This window comes from Salmo salar, chromosome 01, assembly GCF_965601325.2.
Source record: "Salmo salar chromosome 01, fSalSal1, whole genome shotgun sequence".
NCBI classification, from domain to species: Eukaryota; Metazoa; Chordata; class Actinopteri; order Salmoniformes; family Salmonidae; genus Salmo; species Salmo salar.
Window position 1 is genome coordinate 60937929 of NC_138291.1, and position 16275 is coordinate 60954203.

The 16275-nt window shown below is 46.3% G+C and overlaps 1 protein-coding gene across 1 annotated transcript in view; it reads right to left on the minus strand.

Moving 5' to 3' along the window:
* LOC106606546 (PDZ domain-containing protein 8) overlaps nt 1-10440 on the minus strand; it is an 80868-nt gene extending 70428 nt beyond the window's left edge. Inside the window, exon 1 of the mRNA XM_014202832.3 lies at nt 9298-10440. Within this exon, the coding sequence (XP_014058307.3) occupies nt 9298-10178 (881 nt within the window). The 5' untranslated portion in view covers nt 10179-10440. The remainder of the gene's footprint in view (nt 1-9297) is intronic.
* Between the last annotated feature and the right edge of the window lie 5835 nt (nt 10441-16275).

The window sequence follows — 16275 nt, forward strand, 5'->3', positions numbered from 1 at the left end:
GCAGTGCTCCTCCTGCTCCTCCTTGCACAAAGGCGGAGGTAGCGGTCCTGCTGCTGGGTTGTTGCCCTCCTACGGCCTCCTCCACGTCTCCTGATGTACTGGCCTGTCTCCTGGTAGCGCCTCCATGCTCTGGACACTACGCTGACAGACACAGCAAACCTTCTTGCCACAGCTCGCATTGATGTGCCATCCTGGATGAGCTGCACTACCTGAGCCACTTGTGTGGGTTGTAGACTCCGTCTCATGCTACCACTAGAGTGAACGCACCGCCAGCATTCAAAAGTGACCAAAACATCAGCCAGGAAGCATAGGAACTGAAAAGTGGTCTGTGGTCCCCACCTGCAGAACCACTCCTTTATTGGGGGTGTCTTGCTAATTGCCTATAATTTCCACCTGTTGTCTATTCCAGTTGCACAACAGCATGTGAAATTTATTGTCAATCAGTGTTGCTTCCTAAGTGGACAGTTTGATTTCACAGAAGTGTGATTGACTTGGAGTTACATTGTGTTGTTTAAGTGTTCCCTTTATTTTTTGAGCAGTATATATATAGCCCTTGGTTCTCCCCAGACCTGACTGCCCTTAACCAACACAAAAACATCCTGTGGTGTTCTGCATTAGCGTCAAACAGCCCCCGTGATATGCAACTTTTCAGGGAAGTTAGAAACCAATATACACAGGCAGTTAGAAAAGCCAAGTCTAGCTTTTTCAAGCAGAAATTTGCTTCCTGCAACACAAATTCAAAAAAGTTCTGGGTAACTGTAAAGTCCATGGAGAATAAGAACACCTCCTCCCAGCTGCCCACTGCACTGAAGATAGGAAACTCTGTCACCACCGATAAATCCACTATAGTTGAGAATTTCAATAAGCATTTTTCTACGGCTGGCCATGCTTTCCGCCTGGCTACCCCTACTGCAGTCAACAGCACTGCACCCCCCACAGCTACTCGCCCATGCTTTCCCCATTTCTCCTTCTCCCAAATCCATTCAGCTGATGTTCTGAAAGAGCTGCAAAACCCCTATTACAAGCCTGTTCAACCACTCTTTTGTGTCGTCTGAGATTCCCATAGATTGGAAAGCAGCTGCTGTCATCCCCCTCTTCAAAGGAGGGGACACTCTTGACCCAAATTGCTACAGACCTATATCCATCCTACCCTGCCTTTCTAAGGTCTTCGAATGCCAAGTCAACAAACAGATTACCGACCATTTCGAATCCCACCGCACCTTCTCCGCTATGCAATCTGGTTTCAGAGCTGGTCATGGGTGCACCTCAGCCACGCTCAAAGTCCTAAACGATATCGTAACCGCCATCGATAAGAAACAATACTGTGCTGCCGTATTCATTGACCTGGCCAAAGCTTTCGACTCTGTCAATCACCACATCCTCATCGGCAGACTCAATAGCCTTGGTTTCTCAAACGATTGCATCGCCTGGTTCACCAACTACTTATCTGATAGAGTTCAGTGTGTCAAATTCGAGGGCCTGTTGTCCGGACCTCTGGCAGTCTATGGGGGTGCCACAGGGTTCAATTCTCGGGCCGACTCTTTTCTCTGTATACATCAATGATGTTGCTCTCGCTGCTGGTGATTCTCTGATCCACCTCTACGCAGACGACACCATTCTGTATACTTCTGGCCCTTCTTTGGACACTGTGTTAACCTGTTGGGGGTAGGGGGCAATATTGACACGGCCGGATAAAAAACGTACCCGATTTAATCTGGTTACTACTCCTGCCCAGTAACTAGAATATGCATATAATTATTGGCTTTGGATAGAAAACACCCTAAAGTTTCTAAAACTGTTTGAATGGTGTCTGAGTATAACAGAACTCATATGGCAGGCAAAAACCTGAGAGGATTCTATATGGGAAGTGGCCTGTCTGACATGTTGTTCTTCATCTTGGCTCTTTTTATTGAAGACTGAGGATCTTTGCTCTAACGTGACACTTCCTACGGCTCCCATAGGTTCTCAGAGCCCGGGAAAAAGCTGAACGATATCGAGGCAGCCTCTGGCTGAAAAACATTATCGCTTTTGGCAAGTGGCCGATCAGAGTACTATGGGCTTAGGCGTGTGCCCGAGTCGACCCCATGCTTTATTTTCTTTCGTCTGTTTACCTAAATGCAGATTCCCGGTCGGAATATTATCGCTTTTTTACGAGAAAAATGGCATAAAAATTGATTTTAAACAGCGGTTGACATGCTTCGAAGTACGGTAATGGAATATTTAGAATTTTTTTGTCACGAAATGCGCCATGCTCGTAACCCTTATTTACCCTTTCGGATAGTGTCTTGAACACACGAACAAAACGCCACTATTTGGATATAACTATGGATTATTTGGGACCAAACCAACATTTGTTATTGAAGTAGAAGTCCTGGGAGTGCATTCTGACGAAGAACACCAAAGGTAATAACATTTTTCTTATAGTAAATCTGACTTTGGTGAGTGCTAAACTTGCTGGGTGTCTAAATAGCTAGCCCTGTGATGCCGGGCTATCTACTTAGAATATTGCAAAATGTGCTTTCACCGAAAAGCTATTTTAAAATCGGACATAGCGAGTGCATAGAGGAGTTCTGTATCTATAATTCTTAAAATAATTATGCTTTCTGTGAATGTTTATCGTGAGTAATTTAGTAAATTCACCGGAAGTTTGCTAGTTCTGAACGTCACATGCTAATGTAAAAAGCTGGTTTTTGATATAAATATGAACTTGATTGAACAAAACATGCATGTATTGTATAACATAATGTCCTAGGTGTGTCATCTGATTAAGATCATCAAAGGTTAGTGCTGCATTTAGCTGTCTTCTGGGTTTTTGTGACATTATATGCTAGCTTGAAAAATGGGTGTCTGATTATTTCTGGCTGGGTACTCTGCTGACATAATCTAATGTTTTGCTTTCGTTGTAAAGCCTTTTTGAAATCGGACAGTGTGGTTAGATTAACGAGAGTCTTGTCTTTAAAATGGTGTAAAATAGTCATATGTTTGAGAAATTGAAGTAATAGCATTTCTAAGGTATTTGAATAATGCGCCACAGGATTCCACTGGCTGTTACGAGGTGGGACGATTTCATCCCGCCGGCCCTAGAGAAGTTAACAACCCTCCAGACGAGCTTCAATGCCATACAACTCTCCTTCCGTGGCCTCCAACTGCTCCTAAATACAAGTAAAACTAAATGCATGCTCTTCAACCGATCGCTGCCTACACCTGCCCGCCTGTCCAGCATCACTACTCTGGACGGTTCTGACTTAGAATATGTGGACACCTACAAATACCTAGGTGTCTGGTTAGACTGTAAACTCTCCTTCCAGACTAACATCAAACATCTCCAATCCAAAGTTACATCTAGAATTGGCTTCCTATTTCGCAACAAAGCATCCTTCACTCATGCTGCCAAACATACCATCGTAAAACTGACCATCCTACCGATCCTCGACTTCGGCGATGTCATTTACAAAATAGCCTCCAATACCCTACTCAACAAACTGGATGCAGTCTATCACAGTGCCATCTGTTTTGCGACCTGTACGCTCTCGTTGGCTGGCCTTCGCTTCATAATCGTCGCCAAACCCACTGGCTCCAGGTCATCTACAAGATCCTGCTAGGTAAAGTTCCCCCTTATCTTTGCTCACTGGTCACCATAGCAGCACCCACCTGTAGCACGCGCTCCAGCAGGTATATCTCTCTGGTCACCCCCAAAGCCAATTCCTCCTTTGGCCGCCTCTCCTTCCAGTTCTCTGCTGCCAATGACTGGAACGAACTACAAAAATCTCTAAAACTGGAAACCCTTATCTCCCTCACTAGCTTTAAGCACCAGCTGTCAGAGCAGCTCACAGATCACTGCACATAGCCCATCTATAATTTAGCCCAAACAACCACCTCTTCCCCTACTGTATTTATTTATTTTGCTCCTTTGCACCCCATTATTTCTACTTTGCACTTTCTTCTACTACAAATCTACCATTCCAGTGTTTTACTTGCTATATTGTATTTACTTTGCCACCATGGCCTTTTTTTGCCTTTACCTCCCTTATCTCACCTCATTTGCTCACATTGTATATAGACGTATTTTTCTACTGTATGTTTGTTTTACTCCATGTGTAACTCTGTGTTGTTGTATGTTGTCGAACTGCTTTGCTTCATCTTGGCCAGGTCGCAATTGTAAATGAGAACTTGTTCTCAACTTAACCTACCTGGTTAAATAAAGGTGAAATAAAAAAATAAATAAAAAATGTTTCGATAATATCGATATCGAAGAATTAGGTACAGCAGTCCATTTCATCTCTGACGCAGCAAGAACATGCGGAGAAGTGACAATATGCACGTGGAGAGGTATACGCCCACTAAAAACCACTTAGCACCTCGACTGATGGAGTAGCCACTATTAACCACAAAAAATGTGTGATGTAGGCGAAAACAGTGGCAGTGATAGCCATGGAGAAGGAGCAGCTTCCAACGAAGAAATTATTGATAAAAAAGGGTTAAACTGTTTCAGTAATTTGGAAGTGGTTTGGCTTTTTGAAGTCCGACAAAGAGCAGAGCGATGCTTGGTGCAAATTGTGCCGTTGACAGGTGGCTACGAAGTCTGATAATACGACAAACCTTTTTCAACATCTGAAGCAAAAATCACTCTTTGGAACATGCAGGAATTTTGAGTTTGCGCCACGGTATTGATAAACGCCCCTCAAGCACCAGCCAATCTAGGGATGTTTTCCCGAAGCAGTCAACACTGACAGCGTTTATACCCTACAAGCAAACATTGAAAAGACAGACATCACTAATGCTATTATGCATTGCTAAGGACATGCTACCAATTAGCACAGTCGAAAAGTAAGGTTTCAAGAGGCTTATCAATTTAATTGACCCCAGGTACGTGCTCCCTGGCCGCAAACATGGAACAATTTTCCTTAAAGTATAATTTTATGTGTAGCTCACATAATTTAATAAAAATGCAACCTTTATTTCACTAGGCAAGTCAGGTAAGAACAACTTCTTATTTACAATGGCGGCCGATCGGGGAACAGTGGGTTAACTGCCTTGTTAAGTATAGTCTGGCCCAGGAGTGTGAAGGTGAACGGAAAGGCTGGAGCAACGAACCGCCCTTGCTGTCTCTGCCTTGCCGGTTCCCCTATCTCCACTGGGATTCTCTGCCTCTAACCCTATTACAGGGGCTGAGTCACTGGCTTACTGGTGTTCTTCCATGCCGTCCATGGAAGGGGTGCGTCACTTAAGTGAGTTGAGTCACTGACATGGTCTTCCTGTCTGGGTTGGCGCCCCCCCCCCCCCTTGGGTTGTGCCGTGGCGGAGATCTCTGTGGGCTATACTCGGCCTTGTCTTAGGACGGTAAGTTGGTGGTTGGAGACATCCCTCTAGTGGTGTGGGGGCTGTGCTTTGGCAAAGTGGGTGGGGTTATATCCTGCCTGTTTGGCCCTGTCCGGGGGTATCATCGGATGGGGCCACAGTGTCTTCTGATCCCTCCTGTCTCAGCCTCCAGTATTTATGCTGCAGTAGTTTATGTGTCGGGGGGCTAGGGTCAGTCTGTTACATCTGGAGTATTTCTCTTGTCTTATCCGGTGTCCTGTGTGAATTTAAATATGCTCTCTCTAATTCTCTCTTTCTCTCTTTCTTTCTTTCTCTCGGAGGTCTTGAGCACTAGGACCATGCCTCAGGACTACCTGGCATGATGACTCCTTGCTGTCCCCAGTCCACCTGGCCATGCTGCTGCTCCAGTTTCAACTGTTCTGCCTGCGGCTATGGAACCCTGACCTGTTCACCGGACGTGCTTGTTGCACCCTCGACAACTACTATGATTATTATTATTATTATTATTATTATTATTATTATTATTATTATTATTATTAGACCATGCTGGTCATTTATGAACATTTTAACATCTTGACCATGTTCTGTTATAATATCCACCTGGCACAGCCAGAAGAGGACTGGCCACCCCTCATAGCCTGGTTCCTCTCTAGGTTTCTTCCTAGGTTTTTGGCCTTTCTAGGGAGTTTTTCCTAGGGAGTTTTTCCTAGCCACCGTGCTTCTTTCACATGCATTGCTTGCTGTTTGGGGTTTTAGGCTGGGTTTCTGTACAGCACATTGAGATATCAGCTGATGTACGAAGGGCTATATAAATACATTTGATTTGATTTTGATTTGTTCAGGGGTAGAACGACAGATTTTTACCTTGTCACCTCGGGGATTCGATCTAGCAACCTTTCGGTTACTGGCCCAACTCTCTGCCTAGTGGTTTGTTCAGGCATTAGGCATTCTTGAGTCTGAAGCAGATATGCACCTTTTAAACATTATTATATTAATATCGTGATAATTATCTTTATCAAATGAAAAAATATATAGATACCGTGAGAATTTATTTGCCATATCGCTCAGCCCTACCCAAACCATGTCCATGCGACCGAAGTAGCCCCTCTTTTCGGTACGAGCTCCGTGTCTCTTCCGTGCTCTGTGTCACACGTTCACTCTCCTCCATGTTTGTTTGTGTTGCAAATTTCAAGAACACAAAGCGTCGTCCAATTGACGAAAAATATTGCCGTAAAGAGTGTGATTTACGACAACGGAATACACGATAGAGCATAATATGAAACGATACACGTTTTTCTTTCGTCACACGATATATATATATCGTCATATCGCCCAGCCCTAGTCATTGCAGTTAATTACCATGTTTTATGCGCTGAACTACCGTAAATTCCGGACTATAAGCCGCTACTTTCTTCCCAGCTTTGAACCTCGCGGCTTAAACAATGACGCGGCTAATATATGGATTTTTCCCGCTTTCAATTTGTTTTTTTTTGTTTTTTAAAACACATTCTGTGACGTGCTCAGTTTTTTGGCGGCATGAAGCTTTCATTAGACCAATGAATTGCCGAACGGGTTAAGGTCAAACAACTTTTTTGTTTACTGTTTAGATTAAATCGAGCGCTCTCTAACTTCCCATCATTCTGATTACGGTAGTCATTTTGTCACCCTCATCATGGCAAAGACACGGAGAAATGCATATGATGCAGCTTTCAAGTTGAAGGCGATTGATCTGGCTGATGGAAAAGGAAATTGAGCTGCTGCACGGGAGCTTGGTCTTAATGAGTCGATGATAAGACGTTGGAAACAGCAGCGTGAGGAATTGACTCAGTGCAAAAAGACAACTAAAGCTTACTGCTAATTTTTAATTTTTTGTTACAAGCAGTGTTTCGTTAAAGCCTATTTATTTTTCTTACAAGCCGTGTTTCGTTAAAGCCTGTGTAAAGTTCATTTGTTTCAATGTACCGGTAGGCACCTGCGGCTTATAGACATGTGCGGCTTATTTATGTTCAAAATAATATATATATATTTTTTATTCAGTGGGTGCGGCTTATATTCAGGTGCGCTTAATAGTCTGGAAATTACGGTACCTAGAATATTGTCCTGTCGTTAACTACAACTCCCTACTATATCAAACAGTTCAGACAGGACCTGATTTATCTCTAGAGAAACTGTGCAATGTGCGCATTGAGCTCACAGAAAAAAAACAAAGCGGAATTCAAATAATAAACAATGTTGGTCAACTAATTGTAAAAAAAAAAGAAGAAAAAAGACATTTCAGGTAATCGCTCAGCACTGCTTGAAGAACAGTGCAGATGCAAAGATTGGTAACAGAATGATGGTTTATGCTGTTGGTACCGTCATTCTGTTACCGAACTGTGCATCCCTCTGTTAGCGTGGATTTGGCAAAAGAAAACTCACACGCAAAGACCACATCTTGGAATAAATCATAGTAGGCTAATAGCAAACTAAAAAAGTGATTTTGGCATGCTACATTCTAGTGTATCTCCAACGCACCTGCAAACAACCTAACCAGGATGTGAAGTGCATTTTACTTCACAGGATAGAACAGGCAACAAGGTAACATTTTGCTGGAATACTGCTATTCTAACAATCCAAGCAAAGGAATGAGACAGGAATAATGTTAATCACGCTGTACAGGAGACAATGTGTAGAGGTTTTACATTCCAATGCGGCTATCGCTGCAGGTCCAGCACACCAGTGTGACCCTTCCAAACATAACACAGATGAGCCAGCTGCATGGGTCAGTGTGCCATGTAATTGGGGCCACCAATTCTGAGCCCAGAGAGTGCTGTCACAGCACTTATGATAAGCTGACAGAGCAACAAGAAGCATTTAGAAGAAGCTCAACCATAGCAACGTATAGGTGATAGGCTAAGGCCTACCTTTTCAGCAAAATTCAATCGATTAGTTTTCCGCAACTTGAAAAGGCCTCGATTTATTCTACATTAAGGCCTAGTCACGTTGAAAAGGTAACACTTCACATGAAATTGCTCTTATACCTGAGAAGTTACAGCAGTAGTACAGAGTAACAACATTACGGTAACATAATAGCCTAATTTAGTAAGGCAGTATATCATCAGTTAAACTTACCTTTAGGCTATGTGACATACGTTTATAGAAAATCAGTAAACTTCCAGGCCTAGCTTAGTCTACATTGGTTTTTTTTGTTTACTTATGAGAGTGCAACCAAATATAAGAGTGAAGGTGAACACTTCCAGTAAATAATATCTACAAAAGGGTGCCAGAAAAAAAAGTGACAGAGAATAAATAAATAGGTGAAAAGACACTGCACATGCATTCATGTTTCTAACAGGGAAATACTAGAAAGGTTTAGTCTTTCAATATTACACAAGTGTTGGCTAAATGTTTAACTGTCACTATTTCACACCAGGTTGTGATTATTTAAAAACATTCTGAATGTCGTGACAGGAGGGCACTCCTCTGTCTAAAAAGGATGAACCCTATCCTTTCATAGGTCTGCAACCATGATGTCCCTCAATGGCTTCCTTTGCAACAGGTGTCATCCCATGTCTCAAGACCTTAAACTAACACACTGTGTGCATACTGACAGTGGGTATGCCCTGTCTGACAGTTGAAAAAACATCAAGACAGCATGTTTTGTTGTCATTAAACCTTTCAATAACATGGTGGCCCATTTTTAACCTAAACATTTTCCTAAAAGGTTGCAGGAGGCTAAAAGGCCTAAGCAGAGCCTTAAATTGAGCTAAATAGAAGGCTCTGCGCCTATGTATTATCACCAACTTGGAGTCCAAATATGCATCTTACAGATTTTGGTAACTATAGAAATAGAAGTGAGGCAGTTGAGGGCCATTTTCCATAGTCATTAGGTTAGCTTGAAATAAATATTGATACACATTTTTGACCATCTCTCGGCAGGCCTACTGACTTGCATAGACCTAAACAAATATAAAATTGTAGTTTCTGAGAACGTTTTACCTGATTTTGTAATTTGGCAAGGTGTGTTTCTTCTTGATGACTCTTTTCAACTGGTTGACAATGACTGAGGTAAGCTGAGGCAAGGGCCTTCCCTCGAACTGTGACTTCACCTCAAAGTCTATCAATGGGTCCTCAAGGAACGTGAAGGACCAGTGCGTAAAAGGCACGCGAGTGAACTGCAGCTTCAGTCTTCCAACCACACGCGTCATCTTTACGAACAGGTAGGCTGACTTCCCAAAAACAAGGTCTACATCAATTGCTAGATGGAATCCCCCATTATATTCAAGGTCCACCTCGAAATTGAGTTCCTCGGGCATGCCGTCTTCATTTAAACGCACTGGATTAATAAGTTTGGCCGTTTTAAAAACGGGCAAAGAATTACCCAGGGAGATATCCCTGAGACTGAGTCCCTCCAACAGCCGACCAGCTGTCTTGGTTTGTAATAGCTCCTCGAACTCCACCTTGATCTTTTTGGTCAGCCAGTGCCTAACGACAGGAGTGTCGCGGAGTTCTCTGAATAGGAACAAAAAGATAGCGTTTAGAAAATTGCACGTCTCCGGTTTGGAGGTGTGGAGTGGCTCGCTTTGACAATGCGGTGGCGGTTGTTGTTTAGGGCTACTGCTTGTGACAGCTGCTTCCTGTTGCCTGGGAGAGATGGCCTCTTGCTGTTTGGATGCAGCAGATGCTGCGATGTCTTGTTGTTGACCTGATTCGGCATGTTGGTTATTGAAGTAATCCTTCAAGGCGAGATCAGGCACTGCTTTGACATATTGCACTGTCCCGGTTTTTGCCTCGGGGCTTCTCCGGTAAAGCAGTAAGAACTGTAATACCAACGTAATGAGTGCACCAGATAATGCGGAAATTACTATCAAGTAAATCATTTCGAGCAGTTGCCTCTTCCCGTTTCCGCGTTATAAAACAATCATATTCCGCCGTTTAACCGTAATAACAAAGCAAGTTCCACCTGGTTGCTCACAAACCTGCCATATTAGCTGCCTTTTCTTGGGGTTCAAGCTCTTCAGCTGATTGGATGAACGTATTACGTGGTTGTGCGTAATGACGGATTTACAAAAATGTACACTACCATACCAAAGATTCTGGATATGATGCCGTCTTCGTGTGCTAGTCGGAACTAAACTCACATTTCCGACTCGCTAACTGGTTGAACGTGGCACTAGTATGATTACAACTAGTTAGCAAATCTGAAATGTCAGTTTGACTAGCACTTTTGAACGCGGCAATACTTGTCTCTCCGCCCTAACACAAAGCGGCACGGAGCTCCCCCTATTCCTCTCTTTGGTTTGGTGGATACATCTCATTATTTGAGTTGTTAACGTCAACCACCTGTATTAAATATCTGCTACGCTATGTAGCAGATATGTATGTCATGAATATGTATAGCCATCTAGAGACAACTCCGATATAAATGGGGGTTTTCAAAGTTGCCGGGATATCACGTGTCCTACTTATCAGTACACTCGTAACAATCTAAGCATGACAAAACTTATATTCGATCAAATAAACCTCATAAATAAAAGAAACTAAACAACGTCACCTGCTGGAGAAGACAGATTTCTGGCAAAGTTCTGCCTCTCGCTTCGCCTTTTCCGCTCTGACCATAAGCAACAACCGAGACCAGGGAAACTGTTGGTGCATTCAATGCCATGTTCAAAACAACTGGGAACTCGTATCTTGGAATTCTCCGACTTCAGATTTTTAACACATTTAAAACAACTGGGACCTCTGGGGAAAAAAACGAGGTCCGACCGGGAACAATTGATTTGAATGGTCATCCAACGAGGAATTCCAACTCGGGAACTCAAGCAACTTTCTAGAGCTCTGACTTTCCGACCTGAAGATCACTGATCACTTTTTTTTTTTTTTTTAAAGAATGTAGTCCTGCTTTGTGGCATTTTGTGAATGCTTTATTTTATACTGATGCACTATACGTTTTTGTGCGTGTGGATATGGTTGTCCTTGTTCGATAGAGCCATTGGACAAATTTCTGCGATGTGCCTATCTGGATGAATTGCTAATTATAAACTGGGTGGTTTGAGCCCTGAATGCTCATTGGCTGACAGCCGTGGTAGATCAGACCATATACCATGGGTATGACAAAACATGTATTTTTACTCTAATTACTTTGGTAACCAGTTTATAGTAGCAATAAGACACCTAGGGGTTTGCCGTATGTGGCCAATATACCACGGCTAAGGGCTGTATCCAGGCACTCTGCATTGCGTCTTGCATAAGAACAGCACTTAGCCGTGGTATATTGGCCATATACCACACCCCTTCGCGCATTATTGCTTAAATATACAAGCATACACCTTTTTTCCAGTCTCTGAAAGACTACAACCACAGAAATGTCTAAACCCAGAGATACAACATCGCAAGACTTTCGGAGACGCTTGTGGAGCAGACCTGGCCTGGGTGTGGCGTTTGATAAGTCAATGAGAGGTAACGAGCTAGTTAAGTTGGCGAAACAACTACCGGTAGCCATATCTATGACTAAAAATAGAAGAGGTTTTACAATCAGAGAGATTTTGTATCCTGATTGTAAAACCTCTTTTTAGTCATAGATGTGGCTACTAAACAGCAGGCTAGGACGTTACAACCAGACACCTAAAGCTAGGTTTACCAGCAAACGTTAGCACATGACTGGAGTTGGTTAGCTAGTTAGCCTGGCACTTGCTAACTTATGCACCAAGCCTCGCATATGTAACTTGTTAGCAAATGTGTAACATCAACAACTGTAAATTATTTTACTAGCTAACGTAAACTCACTCACTTTTGTACATCGCCATGGTCCATACAATTGACTTTATTTTAGCGCCCCAAAAACGTAATACTTCCAGATCAACTGTAATGTCAATACCATTGTAAAGCACAATTTCTCCCCTTTCCACCAAAATTAATGACATGACCTCCACGCTGCCCGTTTCTGCATAATTCAAGAAGGCAATGAGCTCCTTCGGGTCTTTTTAAAAATGGAGGGTGGGGAAGTGAAACTAATGCGTGATAGTGAGAAGGAGAGGAGATGTGTGGGAAAACTAGCTTTTTTTCCACTCGATCTGTCCAACTTCTCACCTTATTGCCTCTAAAATGTAAATAAAACACTATAAAGAGTTTATATAAATGTGTCATTACATACCTATTTGAAGGTTTGTGTCGAATTTGAATCGGTTTTTAGGGCGGTGCTAAAGTGATCTTCAGAAGTAAACAGCGGCTTTGAAAGTCATGATCGCTTACAGTGATGACGCAAAAAATGACTAGGTATCCCCCCTTACCCCCGTCACTGTTCATTTCTTGTTTTTAAACGATGAGAGAAGTGCTACACCTGGTGGAGAGAGAGATTGTAAGACAGAAATAGTTGCTTTATGCGTGCTGTACGTTACGGCATGACACGTCACGATGTAACGGAGGGTCCATTTTTTTCTACTTTTCTTCAATACTGTAATGACCTGACTAGATCATAAAGGAACAATTGTCCTGACAGAGGATGGAGTTAACGAATGGACGGTTTATTAACCCAACTTAACACAGGCTACTGTTTGGCCGTAGCCCACGCCAAATGAATGAAAGGTACCCTACAAACCAACCGTGACCTTCTCTTGTGAGGCCCAGATGTAAGAGAGAGAACAATGGCTAAACCCGGTCTTAACTTCCAATGCTCCATCCCCCTGCCCAACCCCCCTCCACGCCACTCCGCCAACCACCAGGCTACCCGGTATCAGAACATTCCAGGCATTCCCGTGATTGGCAGATAGCAGGTTGATTGGCATGACCCCGCGAACACTGGTAAGTACGACACAACCCACTAATAGCCTAACACATAACCCACAGCTGTCTGTGCGGGTCGCTACACAGCCCCCCCACCACAAAGTCCCTCGTCCCCGAGGGAACAAACAAAGTCTCTGAAGCGACCCGGAGGTCTCCTTTGCCTGCGTGGCCGTGATGGTCGCAGAGTGTCCAGATGTGAAACGGGGCTCCATCCGTGGCAGGGGGCTGCCCCTCTGGGACCCAGGGGATGAAGGAAGGGATATGGGGGACAAGGAAGTGGGAATGGGGAATACAGTCCGTGGCTCCGGGGAACCACGCGGTGACACAGGGAGGGAGACAGGGGGAGTGGGCTGTCTGGAGCCTTGTCGACAGCATCTGGGGGTGGGTGCCTGGAGAATGTCATTGCCAGAGAGGGGAATTGTGGGGGTCCCCTCTGTATGGGGCTAACCTGTCCCGGTGCAGTGCCACCTTTCTCCCCCTGGAAGGAAGCTGCACCCGGTACACAACCTCCCCTACCCTCTCCAGGACGCTGCAGGGTCCCACCCAGTGACTGTCCAACTTGGGGCATCTGCCTTTTTTCCTTAGGGGGCTGTAGACCCAGACCAGCTCGCCAGCCACAAAATGCCTTCCCCGGGTGTGCACGTCATAGTTCCTTTTCTGCCTCACACCCGCATTCCCCAGCTGCTCTCTGGCGAAGTTGTGGGCTGTCTCCAGGCGGGTCCTGGAGTCTCCGGGCATACTCTGGCCCCGGGGGAACAGGAGGGCTATCCAGGGGCCGACCAAACGCTATCTCCACAGGGGTGCGGATCTCTCTCCCCAGCATGAGGAGGGCAGGCGTGCAGGTGGTGGAGTCTTGGACAGCGGAGCGGCATGCCATGAGGACCATAGGCAGGTGCTTGTCCCAGTCACGCTGGTGTTTGGCAGAGACGATGGCCAGCTGCTGTCCGAGCGTTTTGTTGAAACGCTCCACAAGGCCATCACTTTGAGGATGGAGAGTAGTGCGGGTCTTGTGCATACCCAGCCTCTCACACATGGTGGCGAACACACAGGACTCAAAGTTCCTGCCTTGGTCGCTGTGGATGGACTCTGCAGCTCCAAACCTGCTGAACATCCCCGCTGTCAGGGCGTCAACGATGGTCTCTGCCTCCTGGTCAGGCAGAGCATAGGCCTCAGGCCATTTTGTGAAATAGTCCATGGCCGTGAGAACCCAGCGGTTTCCACTGTCTGTGGTGGGGAACGGCCCAACTACATCCACTCCCACCCTCTCCATGGGAGCCCCCACTGGGAACTGTTGGAGCTGAGCATGAGAGCGACCTGGGGGGCCCTTTCTCGCTGTGCAGTTGTCACAGCGGCGGCAAAAGTCCTCCACATCCCTCTTGTGCTGCCCCCAGTAAAAGCCCTGACGGAGGTGGCGGAGTGTTTTTGTGACCCCAAAGTGTCCAGTCCCCACCCCCCCATGAGTACTCTGGAGCACCGCCTCCCGCAATGCTTTCGGGACCACCACCTGCCACCTCTCCTCTCCCGTAGCTGACTCCTTCCATGCCTGCTGTAGCACGCCATCAGCCAGCCGCAGTCTCTCAAACTTTGACCACAACCCTTTGCTCGCGAGTGAGAGCGCTGTCACCTCTTCCCATGGTGGCCTCACCTGCACCTCTACCCACTGTAGCACTGGCTGTAGATCTGTGTCCCGTCCCTGCTGCTGCCCCCATTCAGCCAAGTCGACAGTCTACAGCTCACAGCAGACAGGCCCGCTCACCCGACACATTGTGGCACAGACCCCCTCCTCTGCACTCAGCGCTCTCTCCCGTTCCTCTCTCCGCTCACAGTGGCGGCAGCCATCTGCAGTACAGGGCCGACGGGACATGGCGTCGGCGTTGGAGTGGCGTGCCCCTGCCCTGTGCACCACTGCGAAGTCATACGGCTGAAGCTCCTCCAACCAGCGTGCCACCTGCCCCTCTGGCTCTCTGAAAGACATGAGCCACTGGAGAGCAGAGTGGTCAGTCCTTACAGTAAAGGGCAGGCCACCCAGGTAGTACTTGAAGTGTTTGATGGAAGCCACAACAGCCAGGAGCTCCCGCCGGGTGACACAGTAGCGGCGCTCATGTTTGTCAAAAGTTTTGCTGAAGTACGCCACCACTCTCTCCCCCTCTGGCCCCACCTGGGCCAGCACCCCACCCATGCCCACATTGCTCGCGTCTGTGTCCAGAATAAAGGGCAAGGTGAGGTCAGGGGGGGGCGAGCACAGGGGCCCCGATCAGTGCACGTTTGAGGGTTTTGAAGGCCTCCTCACACTCCACTGTCCAAGTGAAAGCCTTGTCCTTCGGCAGCAGGCGGTTCAGGGGACTTGGGGCAATCCCGACGCAGATGGCCTGGCAGGCCACAACCCCAGCAGACCCGGGGACCACGGCGTGTGTTTCGTTCCACCTGTAGCGACACAGCATGAATGAGTTCTGTCATATCAGCCACGCATGCAGGCTTTTCCGGCTCTGGGCTGCTCTGCCCCCCAGCTCGCACAGAGGGTCTGCCTCCCTGCACCCCACCAAAGACCCAGCTGAAGCCCCAGCCCACACCAGCTCCCTCTCCAAAGCCATCTCCAAGGCTATCTGCAATGACTCAGGATGAGCCAGCTGGGTCTGTATGCGCAGCTCCGTAGGAGAAAGCGCCTGTATGAACTGGTCCCGTGCTAGCTCGCTCTGCACGTAGGGGGGCATGTGAGCATATGCCCGCTGAGAGAGGCTCTCAATGTCATTAGCTAGCACCCGTAGAGGCTCTCCAGGCTGCCTGCGTCTATTACTCAGTTCGGAGCGCAGCAGCCCGGGCTGTACACACTGTCCATAGCGTCTCCTCAGTGCTCCCACTAAGGCACCATAATCGCGTCTGTCCTCGGGGCTAATCAATACTAGACAGGCCAGAGCATCATCCGTGAGGCATAAAGCCAACTGCAGTGCCCTATCTTCATTCGATCACCCCCTAAAATGAGCTAACAGTTCAAACTGAGCATGAAAAGCTTCCCAATCCGCCTTACCGCAATACTTTGGGATCTTAACGGATACAGACGCAGCCGGGGGCTGGGCGCCGCCATGTTTGTTTACATCCTGAGCCCCAGATTCCTCGTCCCGCCGCGTCGACGTCACCCCTTCGGTCCGCCCACCAGAATCCACGCGAAACACAGCAGACGAGGCACTCATGCCCGCT